The following is a 24,418-nucleotide window of genomic DNA, read 5'->3' on the forward strand; positions in this document are numbered from 1 at the left end:
AGCCAGCAGAAAGGATGGGGAGATAATCTTATTTAATTGGAGGCTCTTGGACTAGGTGATATAGAATTCAAAGGAATGACCAGTTGAGCCTCAACGCCTCAGCTAAGTGCAATGGGCCTATGTGACAGGGGCCTGTGGCCCCTCCTAATTCACATACACCCACACCTATCATTGCCCAGCCCCATGCATAGGTCTGGAGCCCCTGAGCCCCTCCTACCATGGCCACCTCTGTGCCGGGCTCCAGCTGTTCCCTCCCTTTGCTGTGAGGCCCTGCCTCAGCTCAGATGTTGCCTCCTCATAGGAGCCTTTTCTGAGCCCCCATTAGGATGAGATAACCCTCCCTCAGCAGACTGGCTTACCCTAGACCCCAGCCACCATTTAGAAACCATCCTTTACTTGTTCCTGAAGGGCCATATCCTCGAGGACAGACAGACAGAGAGCAGTGTAATCTCATTTAGCCAGGATCTGTCATGGCAACAAGCCTCCAAGCGAACGTTAATGAATGAATGAACAAGTGAATTGTGAGTGAGTAACAAATAAGACATTTTCCTAGCACCTCAAAATCATATCACCTATTTTTAAGCAAAGCTAAGTTCATTTCTAGGAAAAAGAGGTATGACACAGCCATTGCCTATTCTGTGTGGTGGAAATGTGGCACAGCCCTGTGCCCCAGGAGAACATCCTCACAACTCCAAAGCGGGGACACCCATGTCCAGGTGACTGGGCTGGTTCATCGACAACCATTTATTAAGTTCCACGACTCCACGCCAGGCCACTTCCCTGGTGCGGCTCATGGTGAATGAATGGACTTGGGGAGAGGGAAGAACTAGGGGTTGAGCCTAAACTCAGATATCTAAACTGGGGAGAAGGCAGGAGGGCAGCAGACACCCAAGGATGAGGGCAGCGCCCCTGATTAAACCACGGAAGGCTCCAACACATGGACGTGCAGGCCAGAGAAGAGCCCCTCCCCACGCAGCATCCAATCACATGTTACCCAGAGGCCCTCGGCTCACACTCCCTGTCCCCATCCACTGACCAGCTCTTCCCCACCAGCAGGCTCTCTGCCTTTGAACGCAGCCAGGTTAAATCAGGAGAAACTAGTAAACGCTGCCTTCCAGGGACTGTCTCCACAAGCTCACGCCCATAGCTGCCCCCCATTTTGGAGTCAGGGCCACTATCATGCCCATTCCGACTTGGCTTATTTATTCTTTACTGCTGAAACTCTTCCAGCCCTCCTTCCTCCAGGCTCAGCTGCTCTCTCCTGACAACTAGGCTGAGGCCCTATGTCCTCTCTTCTGATCACATTGTCATGGCCATATGAGGGAACTGGGATGGAGCCACCCCTCACCTTTCAGCCCAATTTCCAAACACAGCTAGAAAAAGGAAGACAGAAATGCCCGGTAGGGCTCTCAAAGCTTCCTTGTCATATTTACTCTTTTCTTGTCAGAATGCCCACAATTCTACACGTGACTCGGGGAGGCCCTGTCCAGGAGCCCTCAGTTAAATATGAATTACCTTGAGCTGTGGCATACTTCTGGCTAAAGGACCGAGTTGAAGGAAGCCCTCCCCTACAGGGTGGGAGCATCCCAGGCAGTAGGGGAACAAGGACAGAAGACAGAAAGGAGGGGAAAGGTGGGTGAGACTTTACCAAGTTCGGATAATTTTCTCCAGACACGAAAAGCACCAATGGGATCTAAAGATGAACAACAGGCACCCCCTGCCCTCAAGGGACGGACTTCAGCAGGAGAGACAGACAAACAGACAATTAATAGAAACAAGCCCAGCTGTGCTCTATGAGAGGCCAAATAAGATTCTGGAGAACGTAACTGAAGGACTGATCAATTCTGCTTGGCAGGGTGCAGGCAATAGCTTCACAAAGGGGAGCCTGCAGCTGGACCTCCACGGTGAAGAAAGAATTCACTCGCCAAGGAGAAATAACAGTTAATAAATGACAGTCATTGCCATGTCCCAAAACACACCAGGAACACAGCACTAGCTAGCACTTTCCTGAAATACTAATAACCAACTATGGGACAGGTATTGTCTGTTTTCAAGGCTCAGAAAGGGTAACTAACTTGGTCAAAGTCACACAGCTGGTCTTTTTGACTCTACTAATCTAAAAATAAAAAGACTTTCAAGGTGAGAGAAAACGAGCATTTATTAAAGTCAAAAAGAATAACTATTCCAGACACACTGATTCAGGCAGAAGCCCAAATAGTGTTCTGAATAGGAGACAAAGGCAATGGATATTCATGAGAAAGGGAAGGGGAACCATTATATCAATTTTAAAAAAGGCATTTCTATTAGTGCAGATAACGTAACATAATGATGTTAATTCTAACCAATGTTTTTAATTTTTAGTCCAGTAGTTATTAGTCCGGTAGTCATAATAACTATTTTCTTGCTATATTCCGGTAGTCATAATAACTGCTTTCTTAGTATATTTGCAAACAGTTTTTTTGGACACAGTTTGCTTAGGCCAAATCTCAAGGTTATTTTGTCCTGTTTTAACATTCCAAAGATTTGAGACATAAGACGTGCTAGGCAATTTCTCTGGCATGGCAGCTCTGGCTCCGTTTTAAAGTGGCTCTCTTTTATTTATTTATTTTTTTAACAACTCCAAAGCCCACCTGACCCCCATAACAGGTTGGAAAAACAGTGAGGACAGCAAGGAGACATGAAATGCATAGAACAAACATGAACAAAATACCACAGAAAGAGAGGGTAGGCGAATTGTTTCCAGGCACAAGAGGAAAACTTCCTCAAGAGTCAGAAATGAAGAAGGAAAGAGGAGAGGCATAAAGGGAGTGAGGGGGAGTCTGGGTTTCTTTAGTGTGCAATGATGGAACAGCCTCTTCCTTTCCCAGTGAGATGTTGACTAGTATCCATTCAAACACAACCTATCTTCATCTCAGATGACGAATTTGGTGGACCCTTGTGCACGAGCTAAACTGTAGCAGCCCCAACAAAACCTATCACAGGGATCCTGACAAATTTGGACCAGCTCTCATGAGAATAAGTCATCTTTCCTCTTTCTTTTTCTTGTGTTGTCATGACAAGAAGTCTAGATAATTATGTGACAAAGTTGACAGCTAACACTACTGTAGCCATCATATTGCAATATGTAAATGTATCAAACTAATGTGTTGTACACCTCAAATTTTTACAATAAGTCAATTATATCTCAATTTTAAACAAACAAACAAACAAACAAAAGAAACCTGGGATATATCCATGACCTAGACATTGCAGCAATGGTTAAACTAGAGGGAGAAATGGGTCACAAGAAGAGGAGAACCAGGAGAGGCAGTTTGCAATTAATCACACCATGATCATACTCCATCTCATTCTCCCAGCAAAAGTTCAGTGTGAATACAAACAAAAGCATCCAAAATGTTTCAAAGGATGAAGGGACCACAAATTGGGCCCCACACTACTTCAGAAAATGCTGAGGGGAAAACAAACAAGAATCACCTATGTAAATGCTGAAGTTGAAATGTGGCAAGAGAGTGGCCAGAATTATAAGCAACACAAGGCAGCCACTGGGCTCAGTCAGGGTTTGCCATCCTAACATCACGATGAGAAATGCAAGCTCAGGGCTGCCCAGACCTGAAAATGCACTGGGATCTGCCTAGGGACAACTGGCCTGGGGTCTGCTTCACGGCTCAGCCATGGCCTGGCCTCAGCTCACATTTCCAGAGCACTTCTTACAAAGTACCTCTTCCAGATTTATGTTGAGATTAACAGGCTCCCACTATTGAAGCCTCTTTTGGTAATGTCATCTATTGCTTTCAGCCCAAAGAACTGCGACACATAGGAAAACAGGCGCAAAAGACATGGTCCCTGCCTTAAAGTACTCCCAGGAACCTGCTTCTCCCAAGCTCCTCACCCCCAGGCTCTTCTCATGGACATTAAGCCCAGCACACACTCTCAGAGCAGGCAAACTAGAAAACTGTAAAATTATTCTTTTTAAAAAAACAAAACAAAACAAAACTATACTAAGAAGCATAATAACTGTACTGGGACAGGGCTGGACCATCCTGAGCTTTTTCTTATCTTGATAAACGTTCCCTCCGCAAAACAGCCCATGATCAGAAAGGCCCTCCCCACAGGTCAGGACCCCTACCCCGTCTTGGTCTGCACTCTCAGGGCACCTTGCTTTCACACAACATCAATGACAGACACACCTGTTTCTTTGATGGTTTGACTAATATCCCCCCATCAATGGACTGTCAACTCCCGGAATCAAGGACTGGTCTGTGTTTTCACACGATGCTCTCCCTGGGTCCTATATACAGGAGGAGGTCAACAAATGTTTATTTGTGATAGGAAGGGATCTGGGCCTTGAAAACTCGGGAGCATCCTTATGGGGACTGTTTGATGGGCCAGAGTCAAACCCAACCCAATCTACTGTGACTATTTCTGTTACCTTCGACAAGTCACTTTGCCTCTCTGACAGTGTTGCAATCTGTCATTCTTCCTCTACCTGCCCAGCCAACAGTCCCAAGACCACAGAGGGGGTGTACCCCAATTCTAACTCAAATATGAGTTACTGGTGAGAAAAAAAAGTTGTATTAACCCTTCCTCTCTTAACAAATAATAATAATGAAAGTAACAATAATTAAAACCAGAAGTATGGAATTCTTCGAAAAGAATGAAAATTAAGTTCTACTTAACAAAGTTCCTGCTAAGTTTTAAGGCATAGGGAAGACTTGTGACAAATGCATGTCTGCTCTGATTGAACATTCTGTTCTCAGTTCCTGACGCCAAGGAGAGGGAGAGAATTCTCTAAAAGGCCCGTAAACCCCCACACTGAAGACCAGACCCCGAGGCTTCTGAAACAGTGTTCGGATAATTGCTTAAGTCATAAAGCAAAGGGCGGTTGTGAAAATTAATGATCACTGGAAATTTTTTAAGTCGAGGTCAGCGATTCAGTAGTTAGCTTGTTCAGCTTTTCTTAAAGGTGCATTACTGTATTTAGAAAGTATGAAAACCTCAACTTGTAATTTTGACATTAAGAAAGCCAGCCCCCTATTTCCTTCCTTCCAAGGGTTTTCAGTGAAGAAAATCCTAACCGTTCATTTCTAAACCCAAATAAAATACAATGGGGTGTGTGTGTGTGTGTGTGTGTGTGTGTGCGCGCGCGCATGCGCGCGCGCGCATTTTTTGCTTCCACCTTGGTAGCCAACTATGGGGTATGCCCAACACATAGGACTGTAGCTAACATTCAATTCAGCTAAAATCTGTAGCGAAAAAAATAGAAACACACAACTCTTAGTGTTTTTGCCTCAACTCTGAAGACAGTATTAGTTTGCTGAAGTCAAGTTCTATGTCTTAAAAAGAGATGTTCCCAAGAGGGGCTGTTTGCAAGAGGGGCTGTTACCACGCAAAGAGCAAGACTGGAGGGAGTTGGAACTGTGAGATACAAGTGTGGCCTCATGTCAAAGTGGCCCGAATTCCAGGGTTAGCCAGCTTCCCTATTTGAAGAGCAGGAAAGCCAAACAGATCTGGGAGCTGAAGTCTTTCCTGTCGGGGTCATTTATAGACCAGACTCCAAAGACCCTTCTTCTCAGAAGATGCTCTGAAATCAAGAGGTAGCTATCTAGTCATCTGAAGCTTCCTGCTGTTGCAAAAGGCAGGAGCGCCTTGGAATTCAGCTCCCAGGGACATGGGAGCAGGATAGAGAGAGGGTCTAATGTGCTCTCTGTTGAAAAGGAAGGGGGCAGAATCTTTTTCATCACTATAAATCTAGTGGCCATTTATCTAGTACAGCATTTAAAAGCGGTCCTTTGTCTTAAAATTTGAAATGGACAGATGTAACCATTTACTTAGCCATTCCCCTTGCAAAACAAACTATATAAAAACACTTGCATACAAAGGAGACTCCAAATTAAGAATCTCTATGATTAAAAATAATGAAAATAAGGATTAAAAATTAATATTTGGACATTTGTTGTACTTTTATACATGAATAACAAACTATCAGAGAGAGAAATTAAGAAAACAATTTAATTTACAATTGTATCAAAAAATAATAAAATACCTAGAAATAAATTTAACCAAGGAGGTAAAAGACCTATACTTGGAAAACTATAAGACATTAAAGATAGAAATTGAAGAAGATACAAAAAAAATGGAAGGCTATACCATGCTCATGGATAGGAAGAATTAACATCATTAAAATTGTAATGGCTATGTATAGTACCAGACGAATACTAGAATAATCAGGGGGATCACTTCATAAATTATATAAATGCCTGTGCTGTATGCATGAAACTAAATTTTAAAAGTGCATTTATTTTCTTCATTTAAAAAAAAGTGTCTATACTGGTTGGGAGAAACATGGAAGAGTGAGAGATGTCCCCATATCTCTCCCCTTGAAACAACAATAAACTGAACATCTAAAACTCAACAAAAAAATGCCCAAACTGCGTACCAGCACACATGAGCATAGGATCTGCGCATAAGAGCTACCGCAGGTCAGAACCCCAGGTGTCAGGGGGTGGACTGGGAGAAACAAAGAAGCTGCCTCTCACAGCTAGAGCTCCCTGTAAGGAAGAGGCGGAGGGGAGAAAGTGTGGCGACTTCCCTGAACATCCCTGTTTGGGAGTGCCGTGAGCTCCCCACAGCCATTGGTAGGGCCTAGTCATTTGGGCAGAAGGCAGAAAAATGGGGATGGCAGAGAAGTAGGATGGCAGAGAAACAGTGGGTTTTTACCAACCCTGTTTGTAAAACCGAGCTGTATAGCCACAGCTCTCAAACCCCAATCCAGAGGGTCTCTGCCCCCATATCCTCTGAAACCAAATCCACAGAGCCCAGGGGCATCTGAGAAAATGCTACCATAATTGTCACTAACACTGACAAGGACTGAGACTGAGAATAGTGAGCGCGATTAAATATCTATAAGGAAAAAAAGGCATTATTAAGGCTTTATATAAAGCAGGGATCCAAGAGGCTTAGATACCACCTACTGGAAACCAAAAGAAAAGTACCTTCTTTACAACAGGCTAAAGAGAGAAATTTATATAATAAATATTCTTTCTGGAAAAAAAGCAGAACACATTTTCATTAATGTCCAGGCAGAGAAATAGTCCATTAAACACCATGAACAACTAAGGTGACAAGGCATCTCAGAATGAAAGAGAAAAATCTCCAGAAAATAAGCTTATAGACAAGAAATATGTGACTTAAATGACAGAGAATTCAGGATGATACTTCTGAAAAAATTAGGTGAGTTCCGAAATGAGTCATATCAACAATTTCAGGAATTGAAAAAACAACTAGATGAACAGAGCCAGGAGACTGAAACTCTCAAAAAGAACCAAATAGAACTTCTGGAGATTAAAAACACACAGCAAGAGTCAAAAAATGAAATAGCAAGCTTGGGAAATAGAGTCAACCAAATGGAGGAAAATATCAGTGATATTGAAGGCAGAAATCTATAAATAAATCAGAAAGAAGAGAGAAAACGAAGAATGAAAAATAATGAAAGAGAAATACAAGAACTAGCTGATATCATCAGGAGAGGAAACATAAGAATAATGGGCATTCTCAAAGGCAAGGAAAAGGAGCAGGGACTAGACAGTATTTTCAGACAAGTAGTGGATAAGAATTTCTCAAATCTAAGAAATGAGGTGGAGCTTGGAATTCAAGAAGTCAACAGAACACCCAAGTATCTCAACCCAAAAAGGCCTTCACCAAGACACATTGTATTAAAATTATCAAAGATCAACGACAAAGACAAAATTCTCAGAGCAGCCAGGGAAAAGAAAACTGTAACTTATAAAGGAAAACCCATTAGATTATCATTAGACTTCTCAGCACAAACCTTACAAGTTAGAAAAGAGCAGAATCAAATATTTAAACTATTAAGTGAAAGAAACTACCAGCCTAGAATAATGTATCCAGCTAAGCTCTCGTTTGGGTATGAAGGGAAAATAAAGACCTTTCCAGACATACAAAAATTGAGGGAATTTTCCACTACGAGGCCTACACTACAGGAAATACTGAAAGGGGTCAGCTCACCTAAAACAAAATGACCAAAAAAAATACACAGTTAGGAGTAAGGTGACTATCAGACAAACAGAAGCAGAGGAGTGCAACCCTTACTAAGAACAGGGCATTATAAGCTTAAACGATAAGAAGAGAATTGCTATTACAAGATAGTAATGAATGTTCAGTATACATAGGGACAAATTGAGATAACAATGACTAAAAAGGGGAGGATACAAAGTTCCAAATTCAAAAAAGGGAATGGAGATAAGGCAAGCACAGAAGAAAATGAACGACCGTATATATGTAACTACCCTTTACATATTCATAATGGTAACCACACACCAAAGATTTAGAACTGAAGTGTATAACATAAAACAAGAAGAACCAGAGAGAAAATCCACAAAAGCCAACCAAAATAAAGAAAACAAACACAACAACAAGCAAGCAATGGAAACACCAACCTACCAGAAAGCAAAAGATAAAATGGCTATAAGAAGACCTCATATTTCAATAATAACTCTAAATGTAAATAGACTGAACTCACCAATAAAAAGGCACAGAGTTGAAGATTGGATCAAAAAACAAAACCCAACCATATGCTGCCTCCAGGAAATACATCTCAGCTCCAAAGACAAATGTAGACTCAAAGCAAAAGGGTGAAAAATGATATTTCAAACAAATGGTATTCAGAGAAAAGCAGAAGTAGTGGTACTAATATCAGATGAAATAGACTTCAAAATAAAAAAGGTAAAGAAAGATACTGAGGGACATTTTATAATGATAAAGGGAATCATGCACCAAGAAGACATAATACTTATTAATATCTATGCTCCCAATCAAGGATCTCTGAAATATGTAAAGCAATTACTAACAGAGCTAAAGGGAAAAACAGACTAAAACACTATCGTAGTTGGGGACCTAAATACCCCACTGTTGGGTATGCAGATCATTCAAACATAAAATCAATAAGGAAATAATATCCTTAAATGACACATTAGACCAACTGGACATAATTGACATTTACAGAGCCTTCTATCCTAAAACAGCTGCTTATACATTCTTCTCTAGTGCACATGGAACATTCTCAAGAATTGACCACATACTGGGACACAGAAATAGCCTCAATAAACATAAGAGGGTTTAAATCATACCAACCATATTCTCTGATCATAATGCCGTGAAATGAGAGATCAACTGCAAAAAGAAAACAGGAGGAATCACAAACACATGGAGATTAAACAACATGCTACTGAAGAATAGCTGGGTCAGAGGAGAAATAAAAAGAAAGATCATGAGATATATAGAAATGAAAAATAATGATAGTACAACATGTCAAAACTTTTGAGACACAGCAAAAGTGGTCATAAGAGGAAAGTTCATATCTTTACAGGCCTATGTCCAAAAACAAGAATGAGCCCAAAATAACAACCTAACACTTCATCTTAAAAAACTAGTAAAGGAAGAACAAATGAAGCCTAAAGTCAGCAGAATAAAAGAAATAATTATAATTAGAGCAGAAATAAATGAAATTGAAAACAAAACAAACAAACAAAAACAATAGAAAAAATAAATGCAACGAAGAGCTGGTTCTTTGAGGTTAATAAAATTTACAAACCCCTGGCTAGACTCACTAAAGAAAAAAGAGAAAGCACACAAATAAACAAAATCACAGATGAAATAGGGGAAATTACAACAGACACCGCAGAAATGCAAAGGATCATATAAGAACACTATGAAAAAGTATATAACACCAAATTTAATAACCCGGAAGAAATGGACCAGTACTTAGAAAAATACAACCTTCCTAGACCGAATCAAGAAGAACTGGAAAATCTAAATAGACTGATGAGCAGTATGAAAATTAAAACAATTATCAAAAACCTACCAAAAAGTAAAAGTCCAGAATCAGATGACTTCACCAGTGAATTTTACCAAACATTCAGAGAAGACTTAATACCTATTCTCCTCAAACTCGTCCAAGGAAACAAAGAGATGGCAATACTTCCCAACTTATTTTATGAGGTCAATATTACTTTGATACCAAAATCTAGTAAAGGTAACACATACATAAAAAAAACTACAGACCAATATCTCTCGTGAACACAGATGAAAAAATGCTACATAAGATACTAGCAAATCAAATACAGCAACATATTAAAAAGATTATACACCACAATCAAGTGGGCTTCATCCCAAAGGCACAGGGATGGTTCAACATACACAAATCGATTAATGTGATACACCACATAAACAAATTAAAAAATAAGAATCATATGATCATATCAATAGATGCAGAAAAAGCCTTTGACAAGATACAGCATCCATTTATGATCAAAACACTTAACAAAACTGGTATAGAAGGAAAGTACCTTAACATAATAAAGGCCATATATGACAAACCCTCAGCCAACATTAAACTTAATGGTGAAAAACTAAAAACCTTCCCTCTAAGATCAAGAACAAGGCAAGGCTGTCCATTATCGCCACTGTTATTCAATATAACATTGGAGGTCCTAGCAAGTGCAATCAAACAAGAGAACAATATAAAAGGCATCCAAATAGGAAATGAGGAAGTCAAACTGTCACTATTTGTGGATGACATGACCATCTATATAGAAAACCTTAAAGACTCCATAAGAACACTACTAGAAACAATAAACAAATACAGTAAAGTTTCTGGATACAAAATCAACATTCAAAAATCCATAGCATTCCTATACTCTAATAATGAAGCATCAAAAAAGAAGTGGAAAAAATAATCCCTTTTGCAATTGCAACAAAAAGAATAAAACACCAAGGGATAAATCTAGCAAAACATGTGAAGAACCTATATAATGAAAACTATAAGACTCTATTAAAAGAAATCGAAGAAGATACAAAGAAATGGAAAGATATTCCATGTCCTTGGACTAGAAGACTCAACATAATTATCTAAAGCACTATGCAGATTTAATGTAATTCCCATCAAAACCCATTGGCATTTTTTAAAGAAATAGAACAAAAATTCATCAGATTTGTATGGAAGCACAAAAGACCCGAATTGCCAAAGCCATCCTGAAAAACAAGAATAAGGCTGGAGATATCACTCTGCCCATCTTCAAATTATACTACAAAACGACAGTAATCAAAACAGCATTGTGTTGGCAGAAAAACAGACACTTGGACCAGTGGAACAGAATCGAGAGTCCAGAAGTAAACCCATATTTATATGTGGAAAAAAATTTCAACAACAACAAAAAAAAAGCCAAAACATACAGTGAAGAAAGGAAAGCCTCTTCAATAAACGGTGCTGGGAAAATGGGAAAGCAACCTACAAAAGAATGAAATTAGACTGTTGTCCATCACCACACACCAAAATTAACTCAAAATGGATTAAGGACCTGAATATAAGACCCAAAACAATAAAATGCATAGAAGAAAACATAGGAACTAAACTCAAGGACCTTGAACTTAAAGAAGATTTTATGAATTTGACCTCAAAAGCAAGGGAAGTAAAAGCTAAAATAAATGAATGGGACTACATCAAACTAAAAAGCTTCTGCTCAGCAAAAAAAAAACAAAACACGTCAACAAGGTAAAGAGACAACCATCCGAATGGGAAAATATATTTGCAGACAATGCCTCTGATAAGGGCCTAATATCCAAAATATACAAAGAACTCAGACAACTCAATAACAACAACAAAAAAACAAACAATCCAATCAAAAAATGGGCAGAGGACCTGAACAGACACTTCTCTATAGAGGACATAAAAATGGCCAACAAATATATGAAAAGATGCTCAACATTGCTAGCTATTAGGAAAATGCAAATCAAAACCACAATGAGATACCATCTCACACCTGTTAGAATAGCTATAATCAACAGGACAAGTAATAATAAGTAATAATAAATGCTGGAGAGGATGAGGAGAAAAAGGACCCCTCATTCACTGCTGGTGGGACTGCAAATTTGCACAGCCACTATGGAAAACGGTATGAAGTTTCCTCAAAAACTAAGAATTGATCTACTGCAGGGTCCAGCAATCCCTCTACTGGGTATTTACCCTAAAGATTTGAAAACCTATATCCGAAAAGATATTTGCACACCGACGTTCATAGCAGCATTATTCATGGTAGCCAGGACATGGAAGCAACCAAAGTGTCCTACGATAGATGATTGGCTAAAGAAGCTGAGTGCTACATATATACAATGGAATATTAGCCATAAGAAGAGATGAAATACTGCCATTTGCAACAACATGGATGGACCTCGAGATAATCATGCTAAGCAAAATAAGCCAGATAGAAAAAGTTGAAAACCACATGATATCACTTATATGTGGGATGTAAACCTAAAAGCAACAAATGAACAGGACAAACAACCTACCAACCACTATAGACTAGTGGTTACCAGGGAGTAGCAGTCGGGGAAAGGGGGAGGTAGATGGAGTAAAGAGGGTCAAATATGTGGCGACAAAAGAACTCTAACTATGGGAGGTGAACACACAGTGTAAATATGTAGCCTTATTAAAGTGTACAGCTGAAATGTATTGGATTTTGTTAACCAATGTCACCATAAAAAGAAAATTTTTTTAAATTGTTATTGTACACTCATGTAAAACATATAGGTTTCCAAAGTCAAATACACAAAATAAAGTATATTCGATGTCTAAAAAAAAAAAAAAAAAGTCCATACTACCCAAAGGAATCTACAGATTCAATACAATCCCTATCAAAATATCAATGGCATTTTTCACAAAACCAGAAAAATAATCCTAAACATTATATGGAACCACAAAAGATCCCAAAGAGCTAAACCACTCCTGAGAAAGAAAAACCAAGTCGGAACTATCATGCTCCTGGATATCAAACTACACTACAGGGCTAGAGTAATCAAAACAGCATGGTACTGGCATAAAAACAGACACATAGATCAATGGAACAGAATAGAGAGCCTAGAAATGAATCCACACCCATATAGTAATTTAATCTATTAAAAATTAGGCAAGAATGTAAAATAGGGTAAAGATAGTCAATTCAATAAATGGCGTTGGGGAAAGTAGGCTAATAATACATGCAAAAGAATGAAACTGGACCACCTTCTTACACCATATACAAGAATAAACAAATGGATTAAAGGCTTAAATATGACCCACAACTGCAAAACTCTTAGAAGAAAACATAGGCAGTGAATTCTTTGACATCACTCTTAGCAATATATTTTTTTGGATATGTCTCAGGCAAGAGGGGAAAAAAAGAAAAAAGAAATAAATGGAACTATATCAAACTAAAGAGTTTTTGCACAACGAAGGAAACCATCAACGAAACAAAAAGACAACCTACTGCATGGGAGAAGATACTTGCCAATGATACATCCGATAAGGGGTTAATATCCAAAATATATAAGAAACTCATAGAACTTAACAACAACAACAACAACAACAAAAATCCGATTTAAAAATTGGCAGACAACCTGAATAGACATCTCCCAAGAGTACGTACACATGGCCAATAGACATATGAATAGATGCTCAACATCACTAATCATCACTAATCATCAGAGAAATACAAATTAAAACCACAATGAGATATCACCTCATACCTGTCAGAATGGCTGTTATCAAAAAGTCAAGAGATAACAAGTGCTGACAAGAATGTGGAGGAAAAGAAAAGGCAACCCTTGTACATCATTGGTGGGATTGTAAATTTATGCAGCCACAGTGCGAAATAGGATGGAGGTTCCTCAAAGTTTTAAAAATAGAGCTGGCATATGACCAGCAATCCCACTTCTGGGTATTTATCCCAATTCGAAAGATATATGCACCCCTATGTTCACTGCAACATTATTTGCAATAACCAAGATATGGAAGCAGCTTAAATGTCCACTGATAAATGAATGGATAAAGAAGATGTGGTACATATGTACAATGAAATATTACTCAGCTATAAACCTTGCTATTTGTGACAACATGGATGGACTTAAAGGGCATTATGCTAAGTAAAATAAGTCAGACAGAGAAAGACAAATACCATATGATTTCACTTATATGTGGAATCTAAAACACAAAATAAATGAACAAGTAAAACAGAACAAACTCATAGAACAGAGAATAAACTGATGGTTGCCAGGTAGGAGGGCATTGGGGGGGGGTGTGAAAAAGGTGACAGGTACAGATTGCCAGTTATAAAAACAGTCACGAGGATGTAAAGTACAGGATTGGGGAATGTAGTCAATACTATTATAGTAACTATGGTGTCAGATGGGTACTAGACTTATCAAGGTGATTATCTGTAAGTTATATAAATGTCTAATCACTGTGTCAACTGTAATTGAAAAAAATTTTTTTTTAATTTTTAATGAAAAAGGAAAAGAAATCTCTCCCTGTGAATGCCGAGGGCCACTGAAAGCTGCAACCCCAGGAGTGCTGGTGAGGGGCAGGGCTGGAGGCAGGCTGGACTTCCAAGGGCATCATAGGTCCACATTCTGGTCTGGAGTCCCAAGGCACACTGGTTTCCTCTTCAGCCTTGCCTGCCCCCTTCCCACCTCCTCCATCTCCTCACCCTACTTTTTGACCATTGGACTGTGAGTTTCTGTCAGAGCGGGGAGCAAGTCCCTTTCATCTTTGCACACACATGTCCCCCCGTACCCTGTATACAGAAGGTGCTCCATAAATGCATGCTCGACACTTGTTTCTGAGCATCAACCTGCCTCCCCTGGCAGTTGTGCTAGGGTTGGATTCATCCAAGGGAATAGAAAGGAAGGGCAGAGCGGGCCAGCCCTGCAGCCTTTACCTCACAAGGTTGGCGCAGGGCCCGGGCCACCGGCAGCTCTGGTACACGCGCTGGACCACTGTCTCCGAGCCGTTCTGCACCTGGCAGGACACAGTCCGTGTCACCGTGTGATGGCACCAGTGCCTGTGGGGAGAACAACAGTCACATTAGCACTGCTTGTCCCTGAGGTGCTGACTGCAGGTCTAAAGGCTTCACCCACAAGCCCGAGGGGGCTCGTCCTCTTGGGTAAGGGGCCCACTGAAAACTCTCTGCCAGTTCTAAGGGCAAGAGAGAGAACCCACCCACCTTAGCCGCCGAACATTATTAAGGTCATCAAACACTCCATGTGGATTCGATGAAAAAAACTGTACCCCTGCTTGCCAGGAAGTCCTGCTTTGGTGGGGAAGACAGACTAGGAGATGATTACAACCCATGGGAACACGGAGCCATATGTGCAACCACATCATGAGCAAGGAAGCCATGAGGATAGAGCAGGGAATAGAGCTCAGGTCCTAAGAAAGCCAACCACCTGAGTACAGAAAGATAAGAATCAGCTGGCCAAAAGTGTAGGGGCAGTGAGAGGGGGTGGCGTTAGCAGAGGAGAGATCAGAGACATGGAAGTAAGATAGTCCAGGGCATGCGTCTGTCTCACAGGGACCTGTGTGTAATTAGACAGGGCCCAAACTTTGGAGGAAGGGGAGAAGTCGGGAGAGAGAAAGAGGCATGGTACCCGCCAGGCTAGATGTGGTCTTATCATGAAGTCAATGGGAAGCCACTGAGGGACTCTGATGGGTGAGTCTGAGGTGACCGTCAGAGGACCACAGTAGAAGGAGCCAGACAGGTAGGATACCCAGATCTCCTGCTGGTGTCAAGAATCAGAAATGGGACTCACCTGTTTTGAGGCAGATGTGGTCAGAGTGCCTCCTAAAAAGCTGATGGCCTCCAGGAGAAACTGGGACCCTCTTAAGGTCAAACAACTTAATTTTTGCACACTCTGTACCCTTCACTTATGCCACTGACCTTCCAAGAGGCAAAACAGCAATAAACGAAGAAATAGAGACAAGCTAATGGAAAATCCCAAATACCAGGAATTTCAAATTATTTGAGGAAAAAGGCCAACATCTTGCAAGAAAGGTGCCAACTCAACAGAGGTTAAATCACATCTCAGAAAAGAAAATTAATAAAGCAAATAGATGGAGATAATTTTTAAAGCATCATTTATGCACTCAAAGATACAAAAATTTTTCACTCATTAAAAAAATATATATATACAAAGTGAAAAAATTTGGTACCTTGGAAATGAAATGTATGGCTATGAAAATAAAAATCTCAATAAATGGTCTGAAAAGTGGAATAGATGCATCTAAAGAGTAAGCTGAAAAATTGGAAGTTTGAGCCATGAACTTTCCAAGGATGCACTACAAAGGAAAAAATAGATGGAAAATGTAGGAGAAAGGGTAAAGGACCTAGAAGGCAGACTTACGTTCCAATTTATATCTATTAGTAACTCTGGAAATGAAGATCAGAGAGAGCCAAAGGGAGTATGTAGCTGAAGAAATAATAAAGAAAATTTCTGAGAGCTGAAGAAAGACATGCGTTCTTAATTTGAACGGGCCCACTGAATGCTGAGTCAGGTGAACAAAAAAAGACAGACAGATTGTGGTATTATTTCAGAACACTCAGGATTAATGAAGAGAAACTACTAAATGCTGTAGAGAAAAAAGAAAAACAGATTACCTACAATCAATCGAAATTAGATTTCTTATTGGCAACATCAAAATCAAGAATATAGTGACACAATTACTTCAAAGTTCGTAGAGGAAATATTTAGAACCCAGAATTCTATACCCAGGCAAACTTTTCTTTAAAGGCAAAGGCAAGATAAAGACAGTGTCAGATGCATAATAAATTAGAGAGTTTACCAGTCGCCTTTTCTGAAAGAATTACTAGGGGACGTATTCCAGCAAAATAAGATAGAGAACATAGTTAGAATGTATTAACTGTGAGAAGCAGTAATAAACAAAGAAGCAATAAGACTTAATAATAGCCTAGATCTAAAATCCAAGATGACTGCAAGATGGAAGATGGCAAAGAGGGAAAGTTGTATGGGGGACTGAAAGAACTAAAACTGCTAAGATTTTTGTCTTGTTTAAGGAAAGAATATAGAAGCTGTGTAACTTTAGGTGTAGTATGAAAAGGTACAAATATATATATAGTTGAATTTGAGGATAAATACTAGCAAGGATAGAAAGAGGACACAAAACTGACTTACTCTGAAAGGAAAAAGTAAAACAAAGTAAATATGTATGATCTTACATCAAAATGTTTCAAAATCTTCACAGTTTTCTAGAAAAATATATATTACCAATATCAGCATAGTCAAAAACACCATAGAAGAAAATGAAAAGGTAATCAAAAGTCAATCCCTCTCCCCAAAGGCACCAGGAGACCTAGTTCAAAATCTGGTTCTGCCACCAACCTACTGTGTGACTTGAGCAAAGTTATGTCTCCTCTCCGAGCCTCAGTTAAATGAAAATTTCTACCTCTGAAGGATATTGTGAGGACTAAATGAGCACATCCAGGTTAGTGGCGTGTAAACTGTGTGTCACTACATAACCCAAGATATCATTATTGATTAGCTGACTATGGAAACTCCATAATGTTCAGGCTGTTGAGCTGGGAAGGGAATCCAGCTTTCTTTCCAAGGGACCAGCAGGGTCCCACCTACAAATTGAGACTCCTGCCTCTGCCAATTACTCAGGGAAACCGAGTTTGAAACTTGTTCAAGTTGTCAGCACCATGAGCTCTTTCTTCATTTCTGCCAACGAGCATCAGTGTCATCGCAGTGTGATTCTCTTCAGGATGAACTACTGTCCAATCCAGGGACAAAGTTCCACCCCAAGATCTGTTCCTGGTGGTCCAGAACAGACAGACTGTCCAGCCACCTCTGAATCACAGTGGGTCAGGGCTTTCTATAGGGAAATGAGCAGTCAATTGAAAAACATTTTCAAATGCCTCGATTCATCATATCCAGACATTCGAGCTTTTAATGGGCTGTAAATGGCTTCCCAAATCAAAATCTGGCCAAAAACAACGAAGAAGGCAGGCAGAGACATGGAAAGAGGGCTTCGGGGCTTTTCAGATGGAATTCAAAACCCTGTTCATCTGCAGGCACCCGAGGTTCTGGGAAATCTGCTACCTCTTAGGACCCCCGAGTCCTGAGTGTTATGTCTACATCTTTTGTTTGGCAGGTGACATCATGCCACAGTCTACCTCCATCCCCCACCCTTGTTCATTGTGGGTGCAGAGTGGTAGGTGAACAGGGTTGTATGGGCTACGGATAACTTAGCTTGGCAGGAGATGTCCATCCTTTCACAACCCCCCTGGAAGGAATGGCCCAGGAGCACAAAATATGGGAGTGGCAGAGCTAGTCCTCGACTGCCTGGGAAGTAAGGATGCCGTCAGTAGCCTTCTTCAGGATGCGAGGGGCCTGGAGTTATCTTTGGGCATCATCTCAGCGATGTCTCCTCGTTTTCTCCCCTCCCCATTTCCAGCTGTGCTGTCATGCAGGGCCCAGGATGGAAAGCTCACTCTCAGCCTTGGGGCCGGATCTGCTCCTCTCCTTTCTTATGAGAAGAGGCCCACTCCCTGATGGGGAGGCCAGCTGACATGGCCCCACTCCGCCAGGCTCACGGACTGCTTCCACGGCAGCTCTCACTAAGTGTTTGGCTCTATGGCTTGGCCCAGCAGTGAAATCCTTAATTTAGAGTCCTTTGAGAAAACAAGCGCTAAGTGGCTTCAGCAAATTATGTCACGATGGAATGGAGGGGCCTTCCGGACACCCCTGGGCCATGCCCACCTCTGAACATAACTAACCAAATTGTCTCTGATGCTGCCTGCCACTCAGGGAGAGGCCATTGCAGCAGCCCCTCCTCCCCATAGCCTTGGTTCGCCCCTCCCCCAAATCGGTCCTGAACCCCAGTTTTCCTATTTGTGCTTTGGGACCTCTGATCTTATGCTTACTCTCCATCCTCAGGGTCCTGAGCTCTGAACCTAAACCAAGCCCCAGGTCTTTGACGGTGCCCTTCCCCACCACGAAAACCACCCCATTCTGTCCCCATCTCCCTGTCCCACACTCTGTTCCATCCCCATTGGAGTCACCTCGGTGCTCCCTCTCGAACACCAACATGTGTGCCCACTTGCTGGACAGTGGTCACACGTCATCATAGCTCATCGGACACCTCAAGACACAGCATTTCAGTCTGTCCAGTACTGAGCCTATCACCATCCACTTGCTCCGTCTTGGTGACCATAGCCACTAAGCTCCAGGCCTCCTTACCCAGAACTCCCAGGGACAATTCACCCCAGATTCCACCTTCTTCTCCCTCACTCCCCATGGCAAATTAGCCTCCATGCCAGGAAAGTCAACCTCCTGTACCTTCCCTCCTCTCCCTCCTCCCAACGTCCTGATGTCAGGCATGCTCACTCATCTTTCACCAACATCCTCAGCCACTACTCACCTCCCTACAGTCTCCTCTATTTGCCACCAGAGGGCACTCCTTCAAACACAAATCTGGCCCTGTCACCTCTCTTGAAACTCCTTTCTTAGCATCCCATATCCCATAGCTACCACCCACCTCCCAGGGTCCACCTGCCACCGTACTCCATCTTGTCATTTACACTTTCATATTGTCCTTCCTGACATGCCATCCCGCCTTCTTTCATTCAGCCAACTCTTACCCCACCATTCTCCATTCAGGCTCCAACCCCTCCTAGAAGCCCTCCCTGACCCCCTGGCCAGTAAAGCACTCCCACCTCATGCTCCGCAGACACTGTCCTGGTCCTTACCTTACCAGAAGATTTCCAACAGGTTCCTGAGGACAGCAGGCTGATCTGACCCCAAAGTCCCAGAAGGACCTTCTCCCATCCACGCCCACTCACTAAAAACTGTTTCTTGGGTTCTGCTGTGCCAGGCCCAGGGTCCCAGCAGATTCTGCTCCCATGGCTATCACCCATCACAAGGCTAGGGGTGTCCGGTCCAGTTTCAGGCACCTTTCCACCTGGCCTTCATTCTAATTACCTGGCCATCCTGCCTGACCCCTAGAGAGGTCAATTTCAAGAGATCTGTCTCCCAGCTGAGCTCAAGAAGCATTATGAAAACTGAGGCTTGCAGCCTGAAGGCGATGGCCAAACGGATGGGCAATCTAGATGACTGAGGCCACACCCATGAAGCAGAGCCCATGAGCCTTGGCTGGTCCCCAGAGAAATGCAGGCAGAGGACCCAGCTCCCAGCCCCTACCAGGGAAAGAGAGCAAGTCTGACCACACAGAGACTCTCTCCTGCAGACAGTCAGGCCCAGCACCCCAACACCTGTATTATGGTTGGCAAAACACTTTCACATACTGTTAAGGGTTGGATTGTATACCCCCACAGTTGAAGCTCTAATTCCAAGTTCTTTAGAATGTGACTGTATTTGGAGATAGGGTCTCAAAGAGATAATTAAGTTAAAATGAGGTTATTAGGGTGGGTTCTAATTCAATACGACAGGTGTCGTAAAAATAAGAAATTTGGATACAAATACCTACAAACGATGTGAAGACACAGGGGGCAGGAGGCCATCTGCAAACCAAGAAGAGAGGCCTGGAGAAACCAAACCTGACTACACCTTGATCTTAGACTTTCAGCCTCCAGAACTATGAGGAAATTGATTTCTGCTATTTAAGCCACCCCCTCTATGGAGCTTTATTATGGCATCCCCAGTAAACTAACACACGTATGTGACCTCATTTAATCTTCTCAACAGTTTCAGGTAGGAATTTTATGGAGAAGGACCCTGAGACTATAGAGGAGCCTCAAGGTCACAGTAAGTGATCTGTTTGGGTCATGAAGCTCAGACTTCTAATTCCAAACACCAGTCATGTGCCACATCCACCTTACCAGTGAGGACAGCAAGTGTCAAAGAGCAAATACGATATGTCCTGGCAAATACAATAGCCCCTGGCAAGCCCTTATCAGCCAAGTCTCTCAGGAGACCATCTCACATGCCAAACAGCAAGCATGAGGAACTACCCCCACCCCATGTGGGAAACTGAGGTTTCCCACTGAGACACCGTTGAGGGCAGTTCAGGCCACAGCAAGGCTCATGGGGTGGGCTCGGAGCTGGTCCTGCTCCCTGCCTCCTCCTCACTGCAGCTACCTAAGTCAGACCTCCACTCATCCTCACATGACCCTGGGCAGTAAGGACTGTTATTATTCCACTTTTATAGATAAGGAAACTGAGGCACAGGACAAGTATAAATAACACATCCAAGGGCACCCAAGAAGTCAACAGGCAACCAAGATTCAAGCCCAGCCCTTGGCCACTTTGCTACACTACAAGATTGACTTGAAGTCCACTCAAGAAGTGTCTGGATCTCCATGTGGGGCTATGCCACCAGGACAGGGCCGTGCAGCAGACCTTGATAGAGACAGCCTTGCTGACGGAAACTGCGGAAGACCAGGAGCTGGCAGACACAGGGAGGGCCCTGGGTCTTGGGAGAGAGTCGAGATCCAAACTAGATCTCTCCAGCCCAGAGCAAGGAGCCAAATCTAACAACATGAAACATGACCAGGCGAAAGTGAAGTCCGGCACCGAAGCCCCAAAACCCAGTGGACAAGCCCCAGATGGAGTGAAGAGGTTCTCGCCAACAATAAGTTCAGTGTGAGTCAGTGGTGTGTGCTGTAGCCTCCAAAACACAAAGGCAATCTCAGGCTGTCTTAACAGAATAACATCAAGAATAGCCCTGCTCCCCTCCCTCCCCACCAGCCAGCCACGTGTGGAGGACACTGCGCTGTGCCACCCAGATCCCCTTCAATGAAAGCTTTAGCCTCAGCTTCCAGAAGTGCTATTAGCAGGCATCTAACAGCAGCCACCCCTCTCAATGTGGCCTCAAATACCCAGAGCTGCCTCACCCAAGGCTTGGTTCTTCCCAGGGCAGTCCTCATGCAGTGCCTGGTTGTCAGGACAACTCTGAAGGGCCATTCTAGCTGGAGAGCTTCCTGGGAGGTCATCAGTAGCTGTCATGGGCCTGCATCACAACTTAACTGCTCCTTCTGCACCCCCTTGCTTCTGCCCCCTCCTTTCCACAGGCATCACTCCTAAAAGCTATTCCAAATGCACATCATCTGTATTGGAGCCCATCTCAGTGTCTGTTTTCTAGAGAGTCAACCTGATATCTGCTGTGAGTCACATCTGGAAAAAAGACAAATTGACATCCAGTGCACTGTGGGGAGAGGGCTGTGGCTGCTGTCCTATGAGCAGATGACAGGGCTCCGTGGGAAGAGGAGGAAGCTGACCTGCAGAGCAGTGAGTGTCCATGGGAAAAGGACAGGTCAGAAGCTCAAGATTTGTAGAATTGGAGGGGAAGGCCCCGTGCCCTCGGAATCATATCGACCGTCTTTAGCAGGTGAGGACTGGTGGCTACACTGAGCAGAAATAAGCTGAGGGCCATGGTAAGAGAGGGCAGCTCTGGAAGTCCAGCTCTCCGCCCTAGATACCTGCAGGGCAACCAAATGAGACCTGCCTACTTGGCCCCAGAGGATCCAGAATCAGGTCAGAACCTAAAGGCTAAGGAGGTGCCTCCTTCCAGGAGAGCCAGCTACAGGTGCAGCAAGCTACCCGCCATGGTTGTAATGGGTGCCCCGTCCTGGGAGCAGAGGCAGCACAGCCACTCAGTGAGTAGACAGTGAAGATACAGGATCAAGCTGTGAAGAGCTTGGAGACACACCTTATTGGAAAAGAGGAGGTGAATACATGGAAGTTTTTTTAACTAAAGGGAGGCTGGGTTTTAACTAAAGGGAGGATGGGGTTCTAGGAGGACTCTCTAGTGGTGGGCAGGTGGGGGAAGGTGGGCAGAGGCTGGAAGCTGAGCCCAGTTAAAATAAAAAGACACAGTCCACAAAGGTGCTCATGGCTGCTGTCCCCCTACATGGTATCCATCATCTGCCCCTATTTGGGCAAACTGGGTCCGAACTGGGCCAACCTTTGGACTGCCACACAATCTCTCCTAACAAAGTATCTCTATGGCTGATGCTTCTCTCCCTCTCATCTGCCTAAACCACTATCCAGAGTTAACGGTTTTGTTTATGTAAGGATAACTGACTGTATGTTACACTAAGTCCTGCTCAGTTTTTAGGGCACGAAAACCAGTTGGTGTGTTTGCATAAGTAGATAGATTTGCCTGCATTTTCTCAAAATAGTTTTTACTGGAACCGTCTGTTTTGAGGCAGAACTGGGGAGGAAGTAAAGTAAATTTAAGGTCGCTCACTTTTAGAGGGAAAGTATGCTGATCTGAAAGCCCACAGCAGCTGACCCAATCTTTCTGCGAAAACAGGAGTGATAACATGGACTCCAGGGGTGTGTGGATTCGAGTCTGTGGGAGATGGGGAGCCAACGCGCCCCCAGGGAGCACAGCGGCTGCAGGCAGCCTTGCCTCTTGGTTTCCTCCCACTTCATTATCCTCTGCACTCATTCTCTAGCACCTTCCAGACAGGGACTTCCTGAGGCCTCCCCCACCTGAGAAAAGGCTAAAAAGAACCTCGTGTGGAACATCAGCCACTTTAGAATTGAATTTCCCTTTTGCATGAGGGCAGCTAAGGGAATACACGATTTGGCCAAACAGGCCAGTGGTTTTGAACATTTCAATAGTGATCCACATCTCCTCTCATTAGTAGGCGTGCCAGCGTAGACAAGCTGTGAGCAGATAACGCCAAATGCCTTCATGGGATCAGTGTTCCCACGCACATTCAGGGAGACTATGCGCTGAGAAAGCAGAGCTTTCTGAGTATCCAAGATCAGGACAGGACCCAGCAGTTGTATCCTCAGTGGTCCTTCCCAAATGGTCCTTCTCAAAACCACTGCTGACTCTGATTCTGTGGGGACAGGCCCACAGATATGCACATATAATAGGCTTCTCGGTGATGCTGAGGAAGGAAAGTGACCCTGTCCGCCTGATGGAAGTCAGAAACTAAAACAGAAATAAGAGCGACTAATGTTCACTGAGCACTTACTGATATGCCAGGCACTGCGGCAAGCCTCTAACATCTCCCTCCCATAATCCTTATAAATACCTCCAAGTAAGAACTATCACCATGCCAGTGTTACAGAAAAAGCCAGAGAGGCTAAATAACTTCCCCAAAAAAGGAAAAATGTGTACTTAGTGACAAAATTGATTAACATGCTGGTGGGAGCTTCTTATTTCCTTATAGACCACACTTTGAATGACCTCATTCTCTCCTAGTTTTATTTCCTGAGACACAGAGACTCTGATGGGCCCAGCTTCTCCACCCACACTAGGCCCAAGCAAGCCTAGTTGCTTTAGGTCGCACGCTAATCCCTGATCCAGTCAGCTATGAGAGAAGTCACATGGTACAAAACAGGCAGTCTAGGACCCCCTGCAGCAGGCATCGTGGATACTTTAGAACAGACTACCGGTGAGAGAGGCAGGCACATAACTGACTTCTTATGCATGATACATGGGTTCCCAATAGTCATCACCTTCTCCTCCTTCCTTTCTAATAGATTCGTAATTTTCTTCTGACTCTGGACATCAGTAAGTTCAAGAAGGATGGGCAAAATCATAATCTCATTGGTTGAGGTTTGGGCATGTCCACTCAGTTCTGGTCAATGACAA

General features: G+C 42.8%; 1 protein-coding gene across 1 annotated transcript in view; it reads right to left on the bottom strand.

Annotated features, from left to right (window-relative positions):
- The window catches only part of COL26A1 (collagen type XXVI alpha 1 chain), a 187,356-nt gene that overhangs the window by 130,317 nt on the left and 32,621 nt on the right, over nucleotides 1–24,418 (bottom strand). The window contains exon 2 of the mRNA XM_016146508.2: nucleotides 14,769–14,891. Within this exon, the coding sequence (XP_016001994.1) occupies nucleotides 14,769–14,891 (123 nt within the window). The remainder of the gene's footprint in view (nucleotides 1–14,768; nucleotides 14,892–24,418) is intronic.

Source organism: Rousettus aegyptiacus, unplaced genomic scaffold (assembly GCF_014176215.1).
Source record: "Rousettus aegyptiacus isolate mRouAeg1 unplaced genomic scaffold, mRouAeg1.p scaffold_m13_p_8, whole genome shotgun sequence".
NCBI lineage: Eukaryota > Metazoa > Chordata > Mammalia > Chiroptera > Pteropodidae > Rousettus > Rousettus aegyptiacus.